Source organism: Conger conger, chromosome 5 (assembly GCF_963514075.1).
Source record: "Conger conger chromosome 5, fConCon1.1, whole genome shotgun sequence".
In the NCBI taxonomy this organism is placed as follows: Eukaryota; Metazoa; Chordata; class Actinopteri; order Anguilliformes; family Congridae; genus Conger; species Conger conger.
Window position 1 is genome coordinate 22,393,244 of NC_083764.1, and position 17,569 is coordinate 22,410,812.

General features: G+C 41.4%; 2 protein-coding genes across 2 annotated transcripts; one reads left to right on the top strand and one right to left on the bottom strand.

The window, feature by feature from the left end:
• The first annotated feature begins 1,542 nt into the window (after positions 1-1,542).
• si:dkey-1h6.8 (uncharacterized) lies at positions 1,543-5,821 on the top strand. Its single transcript, XM_061243768.1, has 2 exons — positions 1,543-1,659; positions 2,624-5,821. The coding sequence occupies exon 2, from the start codon at positions 2,799-2,801 to the stop codon at positions 4,437-4,439; it is 1,641 nt and encodes a 546-aa protein (XP_061099752.1). The 5' UTR covers positions 1,543-1,659; positions 2,624-2,798; the 3' UTR covers positions 4,440-5,821.
• A 5,784-nt stretch (positions 5,822-11,605) lies between these two features.
• LOC133128826 (zinc finger and BTB domain-containing protein 25-like) lies at positions 11,606-15,918 on the bottom strand. Its single transcript, XM_061242634.1, has 3 exons — positions 15,729-15,918; positions 14,892-15,145; positions 11,606-14,475 (listed from the first exon to the last, which is right to left on the bottom strand). The coding sequence occupies exons 1-3, from the start codon at positions 15,741-15,743 to the stop codon at positions 13,392-13,394; spliced, it is 1,353 nt and encodes a 450-aa protein (XP_061098618.1). The 5' UTR covers positions 15,744-15,918; the 3' UTR covers positions 11,606-13,391.
• Between the last annotated feature and the right edge of the window lie 1,651 nt (positions 15,919-17,569).

Genomic DNA, 17,569 nt, shown 5'->3' on the forward strand with positions numbered 1-17,569 from the left:
CTTGTCACACAGAGATAAGGGGTTCTGTGATGTTGCTGTGAAAACACAACTAGGCACAGTTGGGGAAGAACATTTCTGTGGATGCAAACCAGATTCCCACTTGTTGTGGGGCAACAACTTATATTCCAATCAAATTTATTTACATTAACCATTGCTAGAGACATTAATAGGTCCATTTGATAAGTTTCCGTAGCTTATGGAACTGGTCTCCATATATTCATGCACTTCTGTCAGTGCGGTTTGGGAGATGAAGTACTACACCCTCAACTGAAATGCAAAGTAAAATGAATGATTAACTTTGTCTCAAAAAGTTATTGATGATGATGAGGATAATCATGATGACGATATTGATACTGAGCGCTCTTATCCACAACTTATAATGTGATACAATTAATGTAAACATTCACACAGAACAGCAAGAATAGTTTTCAAGCAGAACAACAGTGCTAAATGACATAACAGGAAAAACATTGACTAATAATAACTCACAAGAGGAATATAATCATGTTGCATTCCATGTTCACACATAATATAAAGGAAACTAAGGAAAAACTCACCCATGCTACACCAACACAAACCTTACAAATCTGTACACCCTTTATGTCCATACACATACAGTATACATACAAACACAAACATACAAAGGGAAGTGTTGAGATGTTATACACTGGAAACATTCCAGGATGCTAAGCAAAATAATCTTCTAGCATTGGCTCTGTGCTATTATTAAATATTTTAATATATTTTGCCCAAATTTCTTCACTTTTCAGGGTTGGGGACAGGGTACCAGTTTTAATTACTAATATACGTATATAGACTCAGGGAGCACTTTTTTAGGTATTTATTAGACTTACTTTTTAGACATCTGCTGCTGTAGTCTATCCACTTAGAGTTATGATGCGTTGTGTGTTCAGAGATGCTCTTCAGCCTACCACTGTTGTAGTGTATGGTTATTTGTGTTACTGTCACCTTCTTGTCAGCTTTGACCAGTCTGGCCATTCTCCTCTGACGTCTCTAATTAGCAAGGCGTTTCTGTCTGCAGAACTGCTGCTCACTGGATGTTTGTTTGTTTTTTTGCACCATTCTTTGCAAGCTCTAGAGACTAGTGTGCATGAAAATCCCAGAAGATCAGCCATATCTGAGATAGTCAAACCACCCTGTCTGCTACCAACAATCATTCCACGGTCCAAGTTCCCCATTCTGATGGTTGATGTGAACATTAACTGAAGCTCCTGACCCATAGCTACTTGATTGTATGCATTGCACTGCTGCCACACAATTGGATGATAAGATAATCGCATAAATAAGTAGGTGTAATAAAGTAAAAATCGTCCTAATAAAGTGCTCGTTGAGTGTATCACATCATTACCTTAATTCATTTTAGGGCAATTACCTGCTGGTCTCTGAAGTGTCGTTCACAATTATGGTATTATACATTTGTGGAAACAAACTGTCAGTGGTTAGGTTTCTATGGCAACTGTGGTCGACACCTACCTGCTCGCTGACGACAGCCACCAGTCACCAGAGTGTTTTCAGCTTTGCAGACAAGCGCATGGTTGCAGAAGACTTTGCTTCTCAGTCCAGTGGGCTTTCGCCTTCCGGGGTATTTTGAAGTTTGGAAATAAAAAACCACATCGTCCTGCAAAAGATTTCGCGACAGTAAGTAAGCTCATCCACAGTTCAATGTGTTGTATTTTTGTTGTAATTGTCATCTGAGTAAAATTGTGAAAATCTTTGATTTTCGAAACTTATTTTGAACCATTAAATTAATTGTTAGCAAGAATAAGCGTATAATTAAAAACGATTATCTCTATATTAGCGCATGTCTATATTAGCACATGATGCATTATAATTTCTGAAGTAATAGATTTTGAATGGTTGTTAGGCAAATTCATTTTTCGCACGGTAATTATCCATCAAACATTTCATAGTATAACTGCTGTTTTAGTACTTAATGCTACAGGGTGCTTGGGGTGGTAGCGGAAATTTGAATGCATGTCGAGCAAGCGTCTCCAAAATAAAATATTTTACGTATTCGTATAGAAAGTAGCTGCTATTAACATGCACTACAGTGGTATATATTTTAAATATATGCACATTCATAGCACATTTTAGATAGCACGTTTCAAGAGTTTCCAGGTTGCTGAAGAAGGGAATCTCACGACAGTTCACCTGTTATTGTGCGGCGGTAGATGAAAAAATAGAAAATGAAAAGAGACATCGCTTGTATCACATCATGATTTGTAATATATCCCCGAAATATATTAAACTGACATTACTTTAAGTTATATATTTAAGGATTAAAAGGCATATCAGAGCTTTAATTGTATAGTGATTCAGGATCTATTTGTGGCATGCTATTTCCTGTCCTGCTGGAAGGTAAAGTTGTATTTTAGGTATTTAGCACTTATGTATATAGGTTTTCAATATAGAGCATTTTTAAAAGCATATAATTCTATAGCAATAACTATATAATTAAGTATAATGGCTATAATATACAATAACTTTTATTTTGTTGTAGCTTTTTGTATAACACTTGATCATCAAGACTTTTAAAAGGCGTAATATTGTTGAATTAGAGTATACTGAATTATGATTGTTGTTATGTTTTGATTTACTTCAGGTACTCTGGTGCTTCTCTTTGACATAATTTTAAAGGAACTAGGGTGAAAATTGGAAATGTAAAATCACACCCAGAAGAGGTTGTTCTGCATGTTAACCTACACATGTGCTGATGTGTACAACACATTTTTTGTTAAGTAAGGAAAATCTTTAAACCTTGTCCAAGTCAACAAACAATGTCAGGACAGGAGGTTCAAGTTGAACAGAGCCAACAAAAATTTGGTTTGAAAAGGAAGCTCACAGGTCCCCCAAGGCTGCTTTTGGGCAAATTCAGGGCTAAGACTCAGGGAGACAACCAGACAGAGGCTCAGACCAAGGGACCCAATGGCATGAATGACAGCAAGGGGCCCGGAATGGGCTCTCCCAAAAACCGGCAAGGCAACATGGGAGAAGATGGCTCCCTGGGCATCTGTGTGGAGAATTTCCAGAAGCTCACTGGCAAGCAGCCAGAGATGCAGGGTGTGCAGGTCTCAGCCATGGCTTCTGAGGTGTGCTCCACCATAAGGAATAGCGAAGCAGAGGGTGAGGGTTGTGATGTTGGGAATACGGTGAAAGGGCGGGCAAAGAAAAAGTCCCGGAGATGGCTCTGGGCCCCCTCTCTGGTCTGCATTAGGAGACGGAGGAGGAGGGCTTGTGGGGAACAAACTTCAGACAGAACCTTCCATGATGCAAAGACCGATCTTGCTGGCAAACTCTTCGTGGCTGACCCCACTGGCCCAAGCGAAGATCCTAAAGCCACCACTTCCCAATGTCAACCTGCTGTGACAGAAGGAAAAGGTGGATTCCCAGACAGAGCTGGATCCACCTTGAAAAGACTGCTCACATCCAACAAATCCAAGGAGCCAAAGGGAGCGCATTGGGACCCTGCAGTGCAAAGTAGATCAAGTGACCAGCTTCACCCGAAAGTGTCCTTCAGGAAAAAAATGGGACTTATCTTTAAACGTGGAAGCAAGAATGCCCCTACCTCGGCAGAACATAGAGGCACAACAGCTCCTCCGGATGAAGAAACTGGTGGACTGCCTCTCTCTGGCAAAGCCAGCAGCCCAGAGGGTGACTGTTCGGAAGCTACTTCAAAGTCAGGCGGTCACCTGACGGTAAGCGTGGAGGTCAGCAATTTCGGACACGCAGGGATGGAAAAGAGAAAACCTGCGGAGGGCAGCAATCGGGATGATGGCTGCGGGAGCCCTGTGGGGTTGAGGAAGATGGCAGAAGAGCATAAACCTAGGCGTTGCTATAAGGACGAGCAGGACAGACCTGACCGGAGACTGAAATCCGACCTTCCCTCAAAGGCTGCTGGTAGCCTTCCGCCGGTGATGGAAGAGACCCCTGCCGCAGAGAAAGACTCCGATTGGTCCCCTGGTGTCGGGGCAGATTCCCTCAAGGATCTGTTAAAGGAGTCCGATGTCAGTTCCCTACTGGATGTTGCATGTACCGAGAATGACAGAATTCCAGAGAACGTACGCACGGAGGACGCAATGGGGTCGCGGCTTTCCTTGAGCGGAATTGCTGTGGAGAACAGTGTGCAAGATCCCCTGGTCTTGAATGGGATTGACTGCATGGGGTACCTCAGCAGGGATGTTGTACCCGTGGACATTGAGATTGTGGTAACCAATGGACCGATGGGATCTCCTTTGGAGGACCTTCACCGTGGGGATAGATCCCTTGTAACCGACCACCCTTGCGAGGCTCTGCTGGTGCAGACCGCCTCCTCCTTGGTCCAGGCAGCAGTGAAGGCGGCCCTGGACCAAATTGCAGAAGAACTGGAGGCCGCAGCTGCTGCCCACCAGGAGGCGCAAGCATGCAAATGTCAACTCTAACCCCCTCCTTGACATTTTCCTACACATTAACCCTTCAAGGAGTAGGTTTATTTTTTAGTTAGTGTTCTAGAACTCCACTGCTTTCAGTAACCAGTAGTGATTATGACATCAGCATTAGAATGTTCAGTTAAGAACATTCTAATCACATACAGTGCAGTCCATAAGTATTTGGACAGTGACAAATCTTTTTGTTGTTTTTCGCTGCGTACTCCAGCAAACAAATATTTTACTGTCCAAATACTTATGGACTGCACATCACTTGTGATCTCACCTGTCACAGGGTTAATGGATCATGTCCTACAATACTTATTGGGGACAGGAGGCCAGCAGGCATGTGATGCGGCTAAACACCATACACACAGAACACACATAAAGAACCAAGTTTTTTTTATCTAACCTTGCATTCTCGACAAGTCCAATTTTCCATCAGTGCCCTACCAGAGCAGTGTGACAATTTAAATCATCCAGGAATGTCAGACTGAGTGCCACACCCATCGATACAATTAGGGAAGTAGCCATTACGATGTTCTTGCTTACATCACGGGAGGTGAATCTGAACATTAGAAATATGTTGTTGTGCTGGTAATAGCTTTAATGAAACTGGACAGACTAAATAAAACTTAGATTAAGCATTTATTAGATTAATCAATCATTTAAAAAAATATTATTTAATTTAATAATATTCATGGTGTCCAGCTGCTTGTTGTGTTGAAGTCTGGTTCATTATATGTCTGGCAGAACTAGGGAAAAAAAAGAAGCTTATTCTATTAATGCTATCCAGTGGCGATTGCTTTTTACACTGTGTTTCATACCAGATTGTATCTGAAATCTATTGGATCAGAATCTGAAGTGCATTAACATTGTTGTGCTTGAAAATATCTTGTTTAATGTATTACAACTGTCAATAGTGTGTATTGTAGCCAGTATTGTATTGAAACCATTTGTATACTGTATGGAAGGATACTTTGCATTTCCTGTTGTTTTCTTCTTCTGTGATTTCATCACGATCACACATCATTACTGCTGTGAACAGTGGGTTTGTGAACAGTGTGGGTTTAATGCCAAATGGCTGACCTGCTGGGTATGCTTATGTTCCTCCATATCAAATGCAGTGCAAGACATCAAGTTATCAAGTTTGCCCTTGAGAATTCTTATCAAAATTGATTCTCTGTGTTATTCCAATCTATAGCTCTGGTTTACCTTTTTATATTTATGCACATGTGTCCTATGCATTTGTCATTTCTGACTTTATTAAAATAGATTTTGTGTATTGCTGTTCATGAACATGCAGACAGATAGATTGAACAACGTTTCATCAAGACATTTGAGACACAACTTAAAATGGAGAAACACTGAGACACATAAAGATCCTCTGAAAGACCTATGTTGGCAAAATGGCAGTGACTGCTTTGTGTATTTGGATTTTAATTTATCTTAAGACACTGATTCATGCCTTCCAAAGCACTCTTATAGGGAAAAGGCTTCTACGAATGTGTTGTTAATCACCCACTAAGCCTGAATTTCATTAGGAAATTGCAGGATGAAGGGAAGTTTGGCAAATAAATTACAGTGTTGTGAATAAATTACTACCAGTGAGAAACAATAAACACTTTAGACATTATATATTCTCGCAGAGAAGCACATTCAGACAAACAAAATGATACAAAGACACAGGATTATTGGCACCCTTAATAAAGTAGTAAATGGAGAAAAAAGGCTGCATATAATAAACAACATGGATAATGATCTTTATTTTATGTTCAAACATACAGGAAAACAATATACTTTTATTTCAATACATTTACACTCATGTTTCAGTGTCTAAAATCTATTTTTTTCTGAAAACCACAGTTGGTAAAATTATTGGCACTCCGAACAATTATTGTAAATAAAAATCAAGTGAAATTGCCAATACAATGTTACTTTAATTTAGTTAATCTCGGTTTAAAGGAACAAAAAAAGGAAAGGTACTACTAAATTAACTATGTATATTGTGTCATTCCATCACATCCTGTTTCACGATAAAGATGTATAAAGATGAGGTAACAAGCATGCAAAATCCTTTTGTCAACTGTCGAGGACCCGGCCCTAGGCCCTCCTGATGAGAGATTGACAGAAGATGGGTTAGGCAGGAATGCATTGTTAACCCCTCGCACATGCCAATGGGGTAGGAGTAAAAGCTCCCGTAAGAGGAGAAGTATATGGTACAAGATAAATGTACAACCGTATATGGATACTGAGGAGTCTGAAGTCAGAGGACTTAGATTCAGGGTTTTAGAGAGCAAGGCTAAAGGCCTGACTGAGGCCATGCGTAGAATGTGTTCTAGCATGACCATGGAAGATGCTGAACACGCAGAACGGAAAATTGGAGACCCAGGGAGTTTTGCATTCAAGGAGACGATAGATGTGATAACATACTTGGTTGACACGTGTGTGCTGGCTCCTACAGGGGAGGAGCACGAGGCCTGGTTAAAAAAACAGGATGAGAAAGACAATGAAGATAATTGGGAAATCAAAGAGCAGGAGGAGATTGAAAAATGTAAAAGAGATAAGGAAAATGGCAAGGACGTCAATACCGAAAGAAAATTAAGAGGCTTCAAGGGCCTTCCTGAGGATAACACAAATAATTTATCGAATAGATTCAAAGGACTGACTATAGAGGAGTTAAATGATGAATTACACTCAGCTATTAGCTGGATGTCCTTTGTAGATCCCTTAAGGCGCCACAAAAAGGGGCACCTGAAGAGGGTGTTGAGATGGTGGCAGGCTTTAACGTCTGGCTTGCATGAGATCAAAGTTTGGAGGAAGTCAAGGAGAGATTATGAAACTGAAACAGACACCAATGATGAATAGGTTCATTAAAAATTACATAAGGGCTAGTGTTTTTCCACTCGTATATTAAGATGGTGGAAATTCCCAAACCAGAGGGGCCCATGAAATAAAATATTGGGGACATTTCTTTTGAGGTATGAGAAAATGACAATTGGAAAAACAGAAATAATTAATATGATCATTAAAAAACAGGTTATATAACAGATAAATGTCTTCCCGCTTGACATATTGGGGACATTTCTTACAACCATCAGCATGGGGGAAGCCAAAGAACTGTCACTACAGAAGACACAGAAGTCGGGTAATGGGTACAGAAAAATACATAAACGGTTAAACATACCACTTAGCACTGTAAGGGCAACAAAAAAACATATGGAATGGTTGCAAACTTGCCAGCAAAATGATGCAAGGGCATATTATCCCCACGGACGGTAAGGAAGATGGTGAGGGAGGCCATGAGTGACCCAATGAATGCAGTTTAAGAATTACAGAGGTTGGTTGTGTATTGGGGTCACCAGGTCTAAAGAAAACATAAAATGGCAGCTGCCTAACTGCAGACTCTTTGGAAGGGTGGCAAAATATTGAGTACAATAAACAAACCCACGCATCTGGAGTTTGCCAAACCTCATTGGAATTATGAAAAGAGTGCTATGGTCAGATGAAACCAAAATGTAATATTTTGGCTATACACACCATCAACATGTTTGGAATTCATTCAAGGAGAAACACTTCATACCTACTGACAAAAATGGCGGTGGGCCATTGACGTTTTGGAGATGTTTTGCAGCAAGTGATCCAGGGACACTATTTAAGATCAATAGCAAAATGAATTATTGGCAGAAAAAATGGTTGCCTCTGCTAGGAAGTTGAGTCTTGGTAGTAGGTAGATTGTCCAGCTGGATAATGACCATCTCAGTTTCCAGACTTAAATCCTATGAAAAACCAGTGGTGTGAACTGAAGAGGGGCGTGTCCCAAGGATATCCATGATTCTGAAAAGTTCTGTAAGGAGGAATGCTCAAAAATCCCCGCAAATGTGTTCTCTGAATTTATCACAACATTATTGGAAAGACTCATGGCTGTCATCTTTGCCAGGGGTGTTTGCTCAAAGTATTAAACTGGGGGTTCCAATAATAGTGGAACCAGTTTTTTTTATTAAAGAGTTTGTTTGATTCCATTGAATCACTAATAAAGCACACTACTTTACGCATTTTGGAAAAGAAAGCTTATGTCAATAACTATAATTTTTTAGTTGACAGCACTTTTTGTGCATATTCATCAAGGGCACCAATAATTCTGGAGCCCATTGTACATACACAAGCACTCTCACACAGTCTTGCACAAACATACAGTCTCAAATACAATAATAAGCACTTAAAGGCACCTCATGTACAGTATATAGTTAAAGAATCATTTTTAAAAAAGACTGCCTTAAATTTGGTATGCTATTACATTACATTAGGGCTTCTGTAGCAGTAGTTTGCCCTGCTGTAAAATTGCCTTGTTAATCTCAGGCTAAATAGCCTTTCAAAGCCAGGAAATATAATTTCACTGCCCAGTAATATCAACACATCTCCTAATTAACCAGCTGAATGTGACACCCCTGCTGATTATAACCTTGGGCACACAGGCACACATATCTGTCACTTTCAAACGCCCTGCTTAGCTGAATAAAAAGGGTGGTGTTCAGGTTTCGTGAAGGCTTCATCATCCAAGCGCCCTGGCAACTTTAGTCGTGTGATGTAGCTGTTCATGTTGCCTTTCTTTTTCAGCAAATGTGTCTCAGTTCTGGACATTCCCAATGTTCCTTCTTCCTGTTGTTGCCTAGTACCCCTGCTTGCACATGTCTATAATGTTAGCCATAAATAGTATATCTATAAATAGTAGTATCTTCCACAATGCTCAGTTAATGTGTGTTATTTGTAAAATTATAAAGCTGAATTTCATGAAGATAATGCTCAGCAAAGGCTGAAAACCTCATCGCTCGATTTATTGCTTTCAAAAAATGAGATGGAATGTTGCATACCTACTTACATAACCAAGTTATGTCAAAAGGCTCACATTTGTTTTATTTAGTTAACTCCTTAAGTCTTTCAAACAGTATGGGCCAGTGTGGGGTTTTTGGATGAATTCCTTTTTTCAAGGTGCAATTTTCACTATGGTAGCTGGATATACTGTTTGAAAACATTACAACGCATAGTTCTATCTCTATAACCTATTTGAATTGCTTTTCATTGCTTTAGTGAGAATAGATCCTTATCTTGTAGCATGTGGGTGGGGGACCTCCGCTTCTTTGCTTTTTCAGACTACACAAATCAAGGTAATATCAGTGTCCTTTTTCACAGCAAGGGTCCAGCGAACAAAATGCATAATAGTTCCTAATTCTAAAAAACCACAATAATCTGAAAATATTTTCAATGAGAAAAAAATCTTACACTGCCACTGTGTTTGAGCTTCTGTAACTTTGTTTAAGCATTTTTAGAGTTATTTTGACTCTTGGAAAAGACACCCCAAAGGGTTACCTTTCAGAAAAGACCTGTATGCCTGTAGTCAAAAAGGTTCAAGAATAGTAACCATTTTATTTTGGGTATGTCATTTTCAAGGTTGTGTTAAGAAAGGGGGGCTTAAACCAACTGGGCTAAACTACGTTACTGCTATTCAGCTACGTGGATCCTGTTGACGTAACTGGGTTATGTGAGTCCAACATTTTCTTTTTTTTCCTGTGTCCTTCCAACAAACAGATGTTTTCAGTTCAATGGCAGAGGCATTATAGATCCCATGTGTCATTTGTAGTTATGAAGTATGCACACTGGCTACAGTCCTTTTATACATTTCAGCGACAGAAGTAAAATAAGTACCATCTAAATGAGATATCTTGGCACTCTTAACCCAGCCAGGAGTTTCAGCAGTACACACACAAAAAGTTCAATGTAAACGGCCGGACACGGCTTCATACTGGAAATCACTATCTGACAGTGGACAAACTTTCCTCACAGACCATGTTTATCATTTTTAAATGTGTCAGTAATAAACAAAAGTCCATCAGGCCTGGGGTGAAAGGCAGCACTAATCATTTATTTGGCTTAGTGGATAATGAATCCAAAAGAACTAGGAACTGGTTACAGCCTTCTGCCACAATCTGTCTTAACTCACCAAACATATGTTACAGATGACTGATTTTGCCCATGACTACCATTTTGCATACTATACTGTATCCATGAATATTAATTTCATATGTAATCGTAGAAATAGCCTGTCTGTAGCCTGTTACTGCTATTTTGTGTCAGTATACTGCAGTCAGTGCATCTTCAGTCTTTATCTGACCAAACATAATTCCACTATACAGATCAATCTCCAATGAAATGGAGTAGTTTCTGTAGTTTTTTACATCCACAGCTTTCTGTGTTTTTGTATCTTCCGTGATTCAAAGTATGACACCACAGATTGTAAATCTTGTTTCCATAGCAATTTGTAAGGCAGTAAGATCAGCGGAGTCCAGCACGTATATAACACAAAGACTAAGTCTTCTGTGTGAAGCACATTAATTTTTATCACCAAAAAATCACTTAGCCTACTTTTACCACCCAATAACAACCCACTAGGATATGCCACAAGAGCCGCAAACAGACATATCTAAATAAGTTAATAATACTACCAATAACTGCCAGGCACAATGATCTGGAATAAATTCCACATTGAAGTCAGCATTCTGACTTAGTACCCAGGGATGCTGCAAGATTACGATGACCAGAAATGAGACAATAATCATATTACTCTTTTTGGTAATTCTGACAGACTAACAGTCTTTTTGGTTATTCTGACATTGGGCCTAAGGAACCACCCAACACTAACGTGTCATAACCCGTCTATTCATTATTTGGTCCAAGAACTCCCTCTAGAGGTGATGTGCCCTTACTGCATTGCAATGAGCAAACATGAAGCATGTAATCCCATGACATTTTCACGATTTATTTCCACAAAAAATGTAATTATAACGTAAAATAAAATGTATAGAATCTATATATTCTGTGGGCATAATCTTCCTATGCTCAGAGGGACGCCAACAGAAGCAATGTGATTTCTTTCTAATTTAGATTTTAGATTTAAAGTATCTACTATTATGGCAAAACTATCTACTTTTGAAGTCACAATGATCAATAAGCTCATAATACAATCAGAAATACTGTGACAGAACTTACATTGCATTCACTATGCAGCATGAAAACAAGACATAAAAAGTTAACTGAATTCTAAAGTAAAAATGTGAGCATTTTAACACAATCAACATTTATCTCTCCATGTGTGATGAAGGCCGGAAAAAAACAGATTAAGCCGATTTCTAAAAAAGGAAATTTTATTTGCAAAAGTTTTTTGTAATGTTCAAAACATTAACATACATAAGTGTTCTTATCAATAAATACTTGGATGTCCTAACATATTCTAACAGATGTTACTGACAAATTGCAGTAGGTATTATGATGACACACTGCAGAACAGTGAACTGAACCTACCACAGCAAAAATGACCACACCATTAACACACACTCACAAAGACAAAGTGGCAAGTAAATTTTAGGCAAGTTCTTTTCCTTTCTTGATCCGAATGAGGCAAAATCTCAATTTTGAATAGAGGCTCAAATAACTTCTAAATGGAAACACAAATGAGGTTGCTAAAATCTAAATATGAGGTTTGCAATCATTCAGTTGTATGTACTGTACTGTACAGTACAACCATTCCAGAATGACTTTTTTAAATGTAGCTACTACAGTCCATCCGACAACCATGGCAGACATACAGTATATAGCTGAACACAGCTATCATCAGTGAATGTCATTTCTTTAGCAGTTCCATGAAACCCATTCATAAGTCACCAAGGAAATACCTTAACAGCTATGAAAAACAGATTAACAGATGCAATTGATAAGATCCACAGCGTGTGTATTTCTGAGGTAGCCCCATTACCAATTTGAAATCCGAGAACATGTTTACTTTCTCTTAACAGAGAACAAAATGCTATTTATTTGTAGGTGCCTATAAGGAGTTTTCTAAGGCAACACCTAGACATTTTGGAACTGTTCGAGTGTTGTTAAACTGTGATGCCTGTATATGAATATCAAATAAATGATTGTGTTTTGGACATGTCCATGACTTTAATACTAGGGTGTTTTTCATCACAGATGTTTGCTCTTGAAGTGAGCTGTCCATTGCAAAAAGACGTACCTGTAATGCATTACCGAATGCATCTCCTTTTACTGGTTTGTTACATTATATGACATTTATTTAGGAGACATTTCTACCCAAAGCAACGTACAATAAAAGTGTTACAGAATTTCCCTTTGATGGCCAGAGACAGATTTTCTAGCCTATAATTTACACACCTTTTACCTGAATATGCAGTTTCAATAAATATTAGCTGCTGTCCAGTCGGATGATCATGGTTTACTGTTGCCCACCATTGTGGTATCTCAGAACTAAAAAATGCAGATGCTGCCAAGAGCATTGGGAATCGGATCTGGGACAGCTATGTAATCGTTTTGGATTCGAATACTCTTTGATGCTTTACTAAGTCTGGTATATTGGAACCTATGAAATACTCTCAAAACGTGCAACCCCTGCCTTCTGGTCCCCTTGGTTGACTCAATTGCACAAGGCAAGGTCAATCGAGCACAGAAAAGAACTTGAATCCAAAACAATTACGTTTTTGACCAAGGTCTAATTTCTAAGTAATTTGTTACTAAGCTGACACTTTTATCCAAAGAGGCTTACAGTTGATTGGACTAAGCAGGGGACGATCCCCCCTGGAGCAGTGCAGGGTTAAGGGCCTTGCTCAAGGGCCCAGCAGCTGCGCGGATCATACTGGGGCTACACCAGGGGCTTGACTCACCAACCTTCTGGGTCCCAATCATGTACCTTAGCCACTAGGCTACAGCCTGCCCTTGACTTTACCCAAAAACAATTACATATTAGACCAAGGTCTGGAGCAAAGCAGGGCAGGAATGGGCATGGACAGCGTAAAGACGTAAAGGCTACAGAAAACGAAAGAGAAACATCCACCAAGCAACCGGCAAAAAAGATCCCAGGCGGACAGCCATTTTACTTCATCTCCTCTCTCCCGTATTCCCTTACTCCACGACGAAAGTGTCGATGCTTTCTTGGGAGACCTCCGAGTCCAGGGAGTAGCAGGAGCTGCCGTTGTCGGGCACGTCCCTGGGGGAGCCGTCGGCGGCCAGCTCGGCCTGGCCCTCGCAGAAGTGCTGGGAGGCCTGTATGAGCTGGCTGCAGAGGCGGCTGTAGCGGTGGTAGCGGGAGCCTCTCCCCGTGTGGCTGTACATGTGCTCCTGCAGCTGGCTCTTGTGGGCGAAGCGGAGGCCGCAGACGGCGCAGACGATCCTGCGCTTGCGGGAGCGGGGGCTGCCGACGGCCCCCCCGCCCCCCCTCAGTTCGGCCGCGAGCTCCTCAGCCAGGGCGCGGCTCTGCTGCAGGGCCTCCTCCAGCCCCCCGCCCCCGGACCCCGACTCCGACTCCCGCGAGCTGGGGCTCCGGCCGGCCAGGAGGAGGTGCTCGCCCGAGCCCTCCAGTTCCTCCTCCAGCGCCTCGCCCGCCCGCTTGGGGCTGGCGTCGCCGGGGGCGCCCAGCGGGGGGCAGACGGCGGCGCGGGCGAAGAAGACCGCAGGGCTGGGGGTCTTCAGGGCCGGGGAGCGGGTCGCCCCGGTCTCGTCCTCCTCCTCCGCAGACACCTCCATCTCCACCTGCTCCTGCTTCACCGTCACCGCGGCGACCGGGTCATCGCCGCAGGCCACAGAGGACACCCCGCCCAGCTCTGCCCCGCCCAGCTCGGTCGACGCCCCCCCGGGCGCCGCGGGCGGAGCCGGCTGTGCCCGGGAGCGGTCGGATCTACCCGCGCTCCGCCCCGCGCCGGGGCCCCTCCCCGGGGCTCCTTTAGGGCCCGGGCCATCTTTGGCCGCCGACTGGGACGAGATCTGGATGCCGTAAAGGTTCGACATTTTGAGGGCGTCTTGGGCGGAGGTGTCCTGGCCCCCTTCGCTGGGACTCCGGCGGAGCTGATAGGCGTGGAGGAACTTGATGCCCTCCTGCAGTCGGCCCGGCTCCACCTGCTGCTTGGGCCCTGTGCCCGTGTACATGATGTGGAGCAGGTAGCTGAAGACGTCCGGCTGGATGTCTGTGGGCTGGATCTTGATGCATTCGCTGAGAGGAGTGAGAGGTGCGTCAGGAGGTGGGACAGGGGAACAGGAATGTCGCAAACTTCAAACTAAATTGTGACACTCAATTGATTTGGACATATTAGAAAAGCATCGGGATTTTTATTCTTTGTGTCGGCATTTAATTTGGTTATTGCCAGCCAATAAAGATAACAGCACGTGTATCTCTATGTCTTTCCCTGACATTTATTAGATCATAATATTATGCATATAGTATTTTCAACTTTTAATTCCAATTTCACAATGCCAAAAGGTCTGAATGACAAAATGAGACAAAAAGAATATTACTGTACAAACACACATGATAAACACGTCTTATGGAATAATATAAACATTATACATACTGGTAGCCATACTATCTATAAACCAGTGGCTGCATTTATATTCCACAAGGTATCTGACCTGGACTGGTGGATGAAAATCATTTTGAAGTAGTTGGAAAATGCCGCCAGCACAGCACGGTGGGCTTTGAAATAGACATTGCCGATTGCGACGGTGCAGTCGCACAGGAAGCCAAACTCCCTCTGGATGTTCAGCTGTTGCAGGAGGAACAAGCTGTGGCCGGACACGTCCATGGCGCCCCCCAGCTGCCACACCGAACCTCGACGATGTGCACAGTAGCTTTGTGGCTCCACCTGGGTCAATCGGATCGCCCCCTGCTGGTCAAAAGGCCACATTTTTCTATTGCGGTCCAACAGAGCCAGCTGTTTCCATCTGGATGGAGCAATCGCGCGCACACTGCTGCATTCGCCTGTCTTTTCACCAAATCCTGTCCACATTGTTTTCCTGGCTCATTTTGCATTTACATTAAAGAGTTCAACAATTAGAAGTATAAGAAATATGATGAAGCATGATAAAGCAGTGGCTATGTTTTCTTCATCCCATCAAGTTATCTAAATCTTTTTTTTATTAAACTTTTGTATCAGGGTGATTACCAATTCGTTCTTTAGGTAGCTTGCAAGGTACACCTATTTTCAAATATTCCCGTCTACTTAAATATCTATTCGGGTGGTTGCACTTATGATCTAGCCTACTAGCCTTAAGAGCGCACCACACGTCAATCATACCAGACAATACAGTTCGCTTAATATAATACACCAAATCTCAGTTAGAGCATCATGCAGTTTATGTCGTCAATGCACATATTACTTCACAAAATCAGCGGCATTTCCCGTTTTATGCATGTATGCATTCCGGTTCAAAGAATGCATCACCTATCAATATGATCTGCATAATTACCGTATGTGCTCCCATTTCATTTTTTGCCAACTCGCGACAGCTAGGCGGCTAAGCTAATTTCAAGACTGCATCACATCCATTTTTACACATCTGCGCTAAATGAAATGTTCTTGCGGGAATAAAAACAACGTGTCATGCAACCCGGGCTGTAACTGTACATGATTAAGAACAGAGCAGATAGCACCAAAAGGTATTCACTCGCATCGATTATGCAAAATCCCCCTTACCGCTTATGTACGTAAATGGGTTCAGATTAGTATTTGTTGCTGCAGGGTAGTTCTCGTTCGCTCTCGCGCTCCTTCCTGCGCGACTCCTAGCTCAGTTTGTTGTCTATCACGTGACCACATTTGTAGCGCTGAACACACAAAGGTAGAATATTTGCCTTTTTGCGTAAAGCCTTTTTATGTCACGCGAGCAACTGTACTTCCAACATATTTGAATCTTCACATCGTTGTTTCCATGTGTCGTGACATTAAGTCGGAAACAATAGATATGTTAAGGGAATTTGGTTAAATGCTTTGCTGTGCGTAAAGTAATGTAACGCAACACAATACTTCCAACACCTTTTATTTGAAGTTGGAATGTGCTGTTTTCATGTGTTGTGACATTACTTCGGAAACAAATATTGGGGAAATGTTTTGCTTGGAGTTGCAGTATTGTTATACATAAGCAGGTTGTCATGCATTGAGTGTTTCTCCAACTTTTAGCTGCGTTATTGTAATTATAACCTCCACATAGAACCAACTAGACTAATTTAATTATAATAACTGAATTTGCCAAATAAAGCACTTTGCCAGCAAATTATTAGCGTACGACTTTTGGTGATGACAACACCAATCTATTTTATAAAGTGGACACGATTTAATTTGAACCCCATTTAACCCCGTTGGTCACAGTAGTGACCGTAAAAAACGCATTTAGTTACAAGGCTCTAAGATTATTACTGAAGGATATGTGAATGTATTTTCTGCAACCATTTAGATAATAAAGGGTCATGAAGTATGTACAGTGTCACATGTGTAGTGTGTAGCCACATGGTCAGGGCTGTTTACTTCCTGGTTGGACCGTGAGAAGAGTGTGGCTACTTCAAAGATGTACAGAAAAAGAGGTTATTAAAGTATGCTAATAGAAATCGAAAGATGTCATATTTAAGGTGTCTATTATTGGCATGTACATGTACACAATTTATTGTGGTTATAGTATGAGTAAACATGTTGACGGTACAGTGTCTCCAAGTATATACATACTTATAGCCTACACATACATCGTTCTTGTTGAACCTAACTTTTTACCCTGTTCTTTCTTTTAGTTTGACTTTGAGTCAAGTCTTTGGTCCATAAGTATTTGGACTGTGGTATAATTTCTGTTCTTTTGGCTCTATACTCCAGCGCATTGGATTTGAAATCAAACGATCAGTACAAGGTTCAAATACAGACTGTTACCTTTAATTCGATGGTATACACATACCTATCAGGTGATCCCTCGAGGAATTACATCCCTTTTTATTCAGTTAAGTTCCTTCATTTTATGGGACCAACAGTAATCGGACAGTTGGCTTCTCAGCTGTGTCTGATTAGATCGCTTAAATCGCTTATTTAGTGCAGGTATAAGAAAGCTTTCAGTATGAAGTCTTGATTCTATTGTGGACTGTCAGTGACAGTCAAGGAACCCATTATGAGGCTAACAAATAAGAAAAGAACATTGTTGAGGTCAGTAGTTGTAATTGAGTAATATGCACTTGTAAGTCGCCTTAGATTAAAAGCATCTGCCAAATGACTAAAATGTAAAGTGGCTGGTAGGCCAAGGCTTCTACAGTTGATGACCAAATAATTCACACCATA

Coding starts and splice junctions, on each gene's coding strand:
- si:dkey-1h6.8 (XM_061243768.1), top strand. CDS start 2,799: ATGTCAGGACAGGAGGTTCAAGTTGAACAGAGCCAACAAAAATTTGGT.
- LOC133128826 (XM_061242634.1), bottom strand. Junction 14,476..14,891: donor ATTTTCATCCACCAGTCCAG/GTCAGATACCTT, acceptor CACTCCTCTCAG/CGAATGCATCAAGATCCAGC.